A 9,546-nucleotide genomic window follows, 5' to 3' on the forward strand; every position below is an offset into this window, starting at 1 on the left:
GTTATTTTTTCGTGTTAGTGTGAAAATGTCTGAATTTCAGTTTTACCTGAATGCAGAGAAGCATTAACACGTATTTTAATAATAATAATAATAATAATAATAATAATAATAATAATAATAATAATAATAATAATATGATCATATAAAATACATTTTTATTTATGTGTCATTAAAATTTTATTAAATACGATTCATAAAAGTATAAGTATTAAATGCATACATGCAATTATACAAAATATATCAGACATGTTATTCAATCAAATATTTAAAAACAATATAACACATAAAAAATAAAAAGCTGTCAAAATAAATATGCTTTGTTTATCCTTTATCTTTGTTTCCATCACAAAAAACATCTAAACTTTAATTAAAATCAAATAATTGAAAATGTGAGGAAATATCAGAATTAAAAAAAAATAATACCATTTATGTATTTTTTTAATAACTACACTGTAAAAAATGCAGGGTTCCACACAATTCATTCATGTTGTCCCAACACAAATTAAGTTAACTTAACACTTTTAACAAATTATTGTTTATTGAACACAAAAAATTCAGTTGTCCCAATGAAATCTCAATAATTGTGTTGTTTCAGCTCATTTTAAATTAGTTTGATCGAGCAAAAAATGTATATTTTTGAGTGTACATATAATTGTCGATTTTAAAACGTAACAATATAATAACAATTATTGTAACTATGAAAATCTTATTATGAAATAAATTTCATATTTTCACATTTGGAATTTTCCCAGACATTTCTGTCTGCTTATTTTATTAAGGAAAATAACACGAATAATATTTTAATATGTAAAAAAGAACAAACAACAACAAAACAATAAAAAATGTAGCAAATTTACTTACATTTGAAAAAAAAATAAAACTTTTTAAATCCATTATATTGTGAAAAACTATTGGAAACCGGGAACTCAGTTTGGACGAATTCCGTCACGTGAACCGTCATCCGCTGAATAGCGGAACTGGTAGATAAGGCACAGCTACTGTCTATCTAAAGCCGCCATTTTGGCTCACAAGCCAAATTGCAGCCCTCACTTTGGATGTAACGTGAGGGCCGGGTACTGACATTTAGAGCCAACATGGCGTCACTTTGCACTTACAGCCCAACATCCATGTAAATCTTGGGAGGATCCTCTGAAAAGAGGAAACAGACCCGCCATTTTCCTACAAGCCTTTTAAACCCAGTAGGGGGAGGCGAGAACCGAGAGGAGAGTCGCTGTGGAGAAAAGGGGGGAGTTAGAAAAAGAGAGAGAGGGAGGAAGAGGGAAAAAGAGAGAGAGCGCGTGCGTGACAAGAGGGGTTGAGAGAGGGAGAGGGGACGCTGCTGTTAATAGAAGAGGAAACGCTTGGTACGTAAATGTCGCGATCAGCTGACGGCACACATTACAGGACAAACTTCATTTGGACTCTCAGAAGCGGCTGATGCGTCTTAGTCTCATTTCTTTTCTCTCTTTCTCCCTTAGTCAGGTGGCGGAACAGTGCACATCACAGGGACTATATCATTGCCGTTGGATTTAGCAGCCCGGGTAGATTTTCCCCTCTTTTTTGTTTTCCCCCTTTTTCTGTTTGTTTAAACCTGCGAGGATGTCTGGACAGAGCATAACGGACCGGATAACGGCAGCGCAACACATTGTTACCGGTTCCGCGGTGTCCAAAACGGTGTGCAAGGCGACCACGCACGAAGTCATGGGGCCAAAGAAGAAGCATTTGGATTGTAAGTGTCCTGGGATTTTTTTTCTAATACTATATTGCTTTCGGACCCGCGTTTGAAAGTTACGTCAGTCACTCGTCGCCCTGGGAACGAGAGGTTCGGGGCTCGAGGCCTGCAAAAGATTCACGTTCAGTGCAGCTCGTGTTATTTAACCAGCTTCCTCTCCATTGACCTTTGCTGATGTTGAACCTGTGACTGGCGATCGGCTCTGGAGTTGTGTGAGAGCACGAGTACAGTTTGAATGATTTAACATGCTAACTAATTATTAACCGCATTTAAAAACGAGCCCATCTGCTGTGTAATTAGGACGCTTGAGCAGAGTGCTTTCATTGAGAAAACTGATTATTGCAAACAAACGTGCATTTAGTGTGAAAGGAATGCCCGTATGCTTTTTGATGTTGCAAAGCTAAAACAGTAAGTTTTACTAGTGTTATGTTACTATATGGCTTAAGGAATAGTTCACAAGATGTTTTCTGTCATTGTTTACTCAACAGCTTGTTTTTCAGAAGGCACAGACTATGAAATAAATGTATATAACGTTACTGCTCTTTTCCTGGTACTGAAAGTAAACAGAGCAGATATGTCAATGACACGTTTAGTGAGTCACAACTAAAATATCAGTTTCTTTATATAAAAGAAATTTGATTTGGTGTCATCGTATTTTTTTTTTATTTGATGACACCAAATCAAATTTCTTTAATGTTTTCCAAAGAAACACCTATTCTAATGTATGTTTAAAAATAAATAAATGAAAAAAAATCTAAATTAATTATGCTTTTATTATGTCTAAAAACCTCTCTTCATCTTGATGTAATTTTCTTGTATTTCAAATATACTGTAGAATTTTAAATGACCTGACGTTAAGTAATGAAACTTTAGATTATTCAAAATATTACACCATATTTGACATTTTACATATGAAGATTTCAGATGCAAAAACCTCTAAAAGTGCCATCTGAAATTTTCTTCTAAAATTAGCATTTTTCTAATTAGCATGTCTTGATTCAGTAATTTCACTTTTATGGCAAAGGAAGGGTTATTTTCATCACCTTTTAAGGGCTCCTATTTTACCCCCTTTTCAAGGTTTATTCAAGTCTTTTGTGTCTCCAGAATGTGTCTGTAAAGTTTCATGTCAAAACATCCATCAGATTATTTATCATACCTTTCAGAATATAAAAATTTTCTGCTTTGAACACCATGTTAATGTTTTTGTTGCCTGTGCCTTTAATGCTAGTTCTCCCCGCCCACTGTTCCCCTGTGCCTGTCAGAGTGTGCCTTAGGCATGGGCCGATAACCTTGAATAAAAATTTCACAGTATTGTGATTACTGATCTAAAATATATTCTTTAAAAATGTCTGGGTAAAAAAAAAAAAACTTTTTCCCCTTTAAACACAATATATTTTATTTTGAGACACATTTATAATATTTAGGATCAGTAAACGTGTCAGACTAAATGAATTATTGACTTCTGCTGTCTTTGTTTCAAAAACAGATTTTTTAAAATAAATTTAAAACGGCATCTTTTCTGCTGAAGATACTGTTCTCTTAAAAAAAATAAACAAACAAAAAAAAAAGTAACATACCTTAGGAACGGTATTGCAGAAAATTTTTACCTTTTTAAAACCTTGACTTTTCCAAACCGTGGTATACCTTGAAATTGGTTCTTGTCCCATGCCTAGTGTGCCTCAATCTCCATCTCGGCTGAGTCAGATAAACAGCACAGTGGCAGACATTAAGCAGATCTCGTGTAACGTTTGTGAGAAATACTACAGTAAGAACTCAACACATACATCAAATAATAATAAATGGTAGAGTGGCAACGATGAGTCACACACAATGTCGTTACAAAGTTCAGGCACACACAGCGTGCGTTAACTTTGCACGGTTTTTGCATGGCAAATTTGACAGGATACACATTAATATTCACTGCTGTATGGATATCTGTTATGTTAATGTACAAACCTGATTTAACGTCCACAAACCGGCATTGGATCGTCGTCTTTTATAATTGTACTGACACGCGGCTGTGGTGCTAAAGACCGTAAAATCGCTGTATTTCATTACAAACATGCACTGTTTTAAAAACGTTTTAAACTTTTAAAGCTCATCTTATTTTGACGTCAGGAAATTTTAGAAAAGAGACTTGTTGGGTTTAGATCACCCCAATATGACTGGACACACTATACTTGCACACAGTCTTGTCCAAACAGCTTACAAAAGATGACTTTCATCATAGGTGCCCTTTAACATGAAATAACTGAACTGAAACATCAGAGGCTGAGAAAAATGCTCATTGTGGAAGAATATTCCAAATGGCACTTAGAGTATTTTACACCTGAACTGATCATATGTAGTCTCATGAAAATGTTTTATCGCCACAGACCCTATGATTGTTCAGCTCTTTAAGCTTGATTTTACAATTAAATAACCTTTAGAAGGTTATAAGTTATGCAACATTCAATTTAAGATATTCTATGTCAGGTGTTTATAGAAAACAGTGTAATAGAGTCATTCCTATAGCACCAGCTGAACTGAAATTGTTCTGCCATGTTAACATTTAACTTTCTTAAGCTGCCATTTTTATCGCTTGTTATGAGTATGGTGAAATCAGGTTGTCTTCTGTGAGTAAGATGTTCTCAGTCTCCCTCAGGTGCTGGCGCTGACAGCTCTCACAGACGGATACCCAGGATTGTAACAATTCACAGAAAGAACACTAGAACTATCTTGACCTTATCAGTTCTCGGTGAATAGTGTTAATGTTTGGGTCTGTTTAATGTGAAGCTTTTGATTAGTGAAGCACCTACCATTTGTTGGTACATGCTCCGTTTTGGTCATGATATTTGTGGATGTGTGTGGAGTTATTTTGCATAAATGGCTTTGGATGAAGCGTCATCAATTTTAGTCAAATCAAGGCTGGTGGCACAATTCTGCGTGTTTATGTATAGCTTTTTGCATGCGTTCCCACCCTACAGTGCTAATTTCCTGTGGCGAAGCTATTTTTAGCAGAGTTTTGACAATACAGAATGGCATGCGTGCTGACGGACACTTTTTAAGGAGAAGAGAGAAGTTCTTCAAGTGGAGGTCCGGCATAGTTGAATTCCTCCCTCCAAAAGTATGTGCTTATGTTAAGTTGTTCTTGATCTTCGCATCCAGAATGTTGTTCCTACAGTAAATTGGTTCCCTCTCAGGTTGGTTCCTGTAGCATGGCGAGTGTGTGACTAGTTCTCGTAGTGCGTTCTGTGCCTGGAGTTTCCTTTGGGACTGAAATAGCAGCGTGTCTCACTCTCCTTCTGTTTGATTTGAACATTAGATATGGCTCCGGCTCCGTCCTCCAGCCTCTTTGATTTGGGCTGGGTTTCCGGGGTAGGGAGAACATTCCTCTTGAACTACCCTTATCCTCAAAATGACCAGCTGACTGAAAAATGTACTCCAATTGTTTTATTCTGCTTCATGTTTTAGCTTAGAAAAACATTTCAGCTGCAAACAAGCACACAAATTCTTTGTATAAATTCTGGCGATTTTTAGCTGAAACCGTTTTCTTTAATCGTAATTGCAAAGTTTCACGAAGCCCATTCATTTTGCTCAAATAGACGTCAATGGATTGTTGGGAGGCATAGGTATTATTATTTTAGACCATGTCTAGGCATTAGCAGGTATAAAATTCTGACGGTATAATATTCTTGGATTAAAAAAATCACTGTATTGGGAAACATCTCTAAACTATGTTCTATTTAAATGTCTGAGTAAAAAACAACTTTTTTTCCAACTGAACACAATACATTTTATTTTAAGAAACATTTGAAAGATTTTTGAGCATTAAACATAAAAAACCTTGCATAAACCTTATAGCACAGGTGTCGAACTCAGTTCCTCGAGGGCCGCAGCTCTGCACACTTTAGTTAAAACTAGGGTGCAAATTACAGGGGGGTTTGTAGGGATTGACCTCCCCTAATTAATGCTTGATCCCCATGAAGGACATCAAAACAAGATGTATGAGGGGTCAGCTCTTTTATAGTAAGAAATATCTTTCTTAAATTTGAATAGTTAAAAATGTATAATATAAATATACATCTGTACCCTCCCCCAATAATGGTTCATACCACTGTGATGCATTCAATTGTGCCAATCAATGGTAGGAAAAATATCATTCAAAAGTCTGAAACTGGCAGTTTTAGAGCACTAATAGACATCTTAAATATTCACAAAACCTGTTTCTTGTAAAATAGGTGTTTAAGCGCATGTAGCCTAAAACAAATGGTCGCTTAACTTGTGTAGTTTGACCTACAGTAACCTCTAAAAACACTGAAAACATACATTTTATTAAGAAATCAGAAGTAATTTAAATACATTCAGAAATTTGATTCACTGTCACTGAAGCATGTATTAACAAACTACTACTGAAAAAGTTGACACCCCCTCCCCCCCCCCCCCCCCCCCCAAATCGTCAATGTATAATTCGCACACTGGTTCAAACCCTAAACACACCTGATCAAACTAATTAAGTCCTTCAGGCTTGTTTGAAACCTGTACAGGTAAAGCTGCGGAAACACAAGCTCCTGCAACAGATTTTGCAGTTTGAAGATCAAAACATGACCTCCTATAGAGTTTTAAAATATGAACCAATCGCTTGCTTTTTTAAATGTCTAATCATCTTGTTTAATCCCGCCCCTTTTTGCAGCGCCGTACGTCAGAATTTTGCATACTCAAACTATAGTGTGACCGCGGCTTAATTGTTTTGGAGCAGGGTTAGAACTAAACTGTGCAGAGCTGTGGCCCTCCAGGAACTGAGTTTGACACCCCTGCTCTAACAGAACATTTTAGTGGTTTTAAAACATTTACTTTTCCCGAAACCGGTTATCGTCCCATGCCTCACCATTTCCATTGACTTGTAAAAGCACAGTAGTTTCAGCTAAACCTCTATTATTTTTAATGTTCTACTGGATAGGTTGAGGGTGAGTAAATGAATAACAATATTTTGGCTGAACTGTTTGTGAATCTGCAGCTGATTATGACGTCTGAGCCAACCAGTGTTAGACCAACTTGTCATAGTTATTGCGAAAGGTTGGTGTGTATCAGCAGGTGTATTATACATCCTTTCATGTCCATATGTGGATGTTGGCTTATGCTCCTCTTATGTCCTCTTTTATTAGTCAGCTGAATGTGTTCAGTAGCGTATAAGGAAATGCAAAACACAGCACTTGCTATACTAATCAAGCTTTTATTTATTTTTTTATAAAATGTAATGCTTGTTAGCATATGTTTATTTTAAAGGTGCAGTAATATATTCTCTCCTAGTGTTGCTATTCACAGTTGAACAGTTTAAAAATACAAACACTCTCTTTAATGCAACAGCTGTGATATCGGTTTGCTTAAATTTTTCTTATTAGTTTTTAATGTATTAGTTTTTAGAGGGGATTTAAGAGTTTTAAAGAAATCAGTGTGGTACAGGTGACTAAACACTTTTAGACATTTGTTGTACAATGTGATCCGCACACATCCACATTTCAATCATTATGAAGAAATTTAATAAATTTATTGGTGGTGGAAAGAGTACTGAAAATCATACTCCAGTAAAAGTACCATTACTTGCCTAAAAATGTAGTGCAAGTAGAGTAAAAGTATCTGTTGTAAATATTACTCAATATGAGTAAAAAGTAATCCTTTTAAAAGTACTCTAGAGTAGTGAGTAATAAGTATTGTGCTGTAAAAAGCTGATGCATTTACATGTAATTTGTGGATGTGTGTAAACGTAACATTCTGTAATGCATTTATTTATTGCCCAGCAGGCACACAATGTCATAAGACGTTATTATTAGATTTGATTCAGGTTATGATGTCAGGTGACCAAAATTCAAGTCTAGCCATCTTCTAAGGACAATGTTTTTTTGATGTCCCATAACGATGTCAAATGACAGTGATATGGTTTATTTTAGGTTGTGTTAGAAAGTGTCAAATCCATCAAGCCAACATCTTAAACCAAGGTCATATTGACGTCAAATACTGACAATTATACATCAGGTATTGCAACCAAAATCCAATGTCTGATAAACGTCGTAGTGGTAACGTTCACACAACGTCAAGCTGTAACGTCATTAAACTTTGATGTTTGGTCGATTTTATTTTTTTTAGGTTGGACGCTGGACATTGACGTAGGCCTGACATTAGGTTCCAACGTCAACCTGATTTTCATTTCCAAACTAAATGCAACGTCCCCACGGCATTGGGGTACACCATCAATCTGACGTCATGTTGAGGTCTTGTGCCTGCTGGGTGTTTAAGGCCATTTTGGTCATCACACAGGAAACATTCGTCATCATCTCATCAGTCACCTGCATCTAAATAGTGTCTGGGTCAATGTGTGTAAAGATTTTGGACATCTTCTTGGACACTTTTAATGCTTCCAAACAGTTTGCAAGAATTATAAATTGCCCATGTCTTGAGTTAGTTCATATTGGTGCGATTTACCTTCTATGTGTGATTTGATTGGACGGGAATCACAGAACTAATTTTTCTTATCCCCATAAACAAAAAATAAATAAATAAAATAAAGTAGTGACTGTAGGTTGAAGGAAAGTAGTGGAGTAAAAGTACTGATACTGCACTAAAAATGTACTCAAGGGAAAGTAAAAGTACACATTTTTAAAACTACTTAGAATTTATGAGGAAAAACTACTTAATTACAATTATTTGAGTGTTGGAAATATTTTACTTTACAACACTGCTCCTGTCTCTACTGCAGACCTAGCTTAGGTTTTCATTATGAATAGTCTTTTTGGTTTGGTATGACATGATGTTCAGTAAAGGAGGTCAGATTTTTGGGGTAAATAAGCTTTAAAGAGTTATTTTTATCTTGTAAGTCAGTATTAAACTGCATTCACAATTCATTTAGCTTCTGGAATGTGATGTATTCAAAAACTATACTAGTATACTAATGTAACTATTCTATTAGAAAATGTTAAACTAGAATTTAGATTTCTACGATTTTATTTTTTCACTTGCTATATTTAAATGTATATGATTTTAATAAAACCTTTTGTAGGATGTAAATTTTACTTGGTCTCCAAATGATTATAGGTATCGGGTATAAACAACCCTAGGCTATTTGTGTTGTTGATTGTTTAGCATATGTAAACTGGTGTATTCGCCCTGGAGCACTGCGTAGTGCGTTATTGAAACATCAACAGGAGACCTTTCTGGACTGCTGTAGTGTTTACATGATTGTTTAAAGGGTTAGCTCAATGTCAAAATTGTTATTAATGGCTCAACCTCATGTTGTTCCAACCCCCTGAGACCTTTACTCATCTTTAGAAACCAAATTAAGATATTTTATATGTATTCTGAGAGCTGCCTCATCCAGCAGGTTCAAAGTCCAGAAAAGTACCAAAAATACATCTTCAAAACAGACCATAGTTTAATCAGAATATTATCAAGCTAAACCTTTTTGTGCGCACAAAAAATAGACTTTATTTAACAGTTACTTCTCAGTAGCTATGTTTCCATCCAAAGATGCAAATTAAATTTATGCTCAATTGGAATATCACATAAAAGATGTGTGAATAAAGCAGCGTTTTCATCCAACAAGTCAAAGAGAAAAAAATCGTCACTTCCTGATTAACTGGTGCCAAATATCAAAAGTAAATATGGAATTTGTTGCGGTAGGAGAAGCTTGAATCTTTTCTTTGTTTAATAAATGACTTGTGCCTCAGAAGACAAATGCTGACGCTCAGTGATGGCAGGGTGGCATTTGAATGCATTTAATAACACTAAAACTGAAATGGTTAAGGAGTTTTAGAATGACCAAAACAACACTTTAGATGTTT

General features: G+C 35.4%; 1 protein-coding gene across 16 annotated transcripts in view; it reads left to right on the forward strand.

Annotated features, from left to right (window-relative positions):
* Positions 1 to 1,203: 1,203 nt before the first annotated feature.
* The window catches only part of picalma (phosphatidylinositol binding clathrin assembly protein a), an 85,712-nt gene continuing 77,369 nt past the window's right edge, over positions 1,204 to 9,546 (forward strand). For 3 of the 16 annotated variants that reach the window (XM_056466794.1, XM_056466796.1, XM_056466797.1), the window contains exon 1: positions 1,213 to 1,729. In XM_056466794.1, the coding sequence (XP_056322769.1) occupies positions 1,600 to 1,729 (130 nt within the window). In that variant the 5' untranslated portion in view covers positions 1,213 to 1,599. Of the gene's footprint in view, positions 1,730 to 9,546 lie in introns of all 16 variants that reach the window. The other 13 variants (XM_056466791.1, XM_056466788.1, XM_056466800.1 and 10 more) reach the window with 11 other exon arrangements.

The sequence above is a fragment of the Danio aesculapii genome, chromosome 10 (genome assembly GCF_903798145.1).
Source record: "Danio aesculapii chromosome 10, fDanAes4.1, whole genome shotgun sequence".
Lineage (NCBI taxonomy): Eukaryota > Metazoa > Chordata > Actinopteri > Cypriniformes > Danionidae > Danio > Danio aesculapii.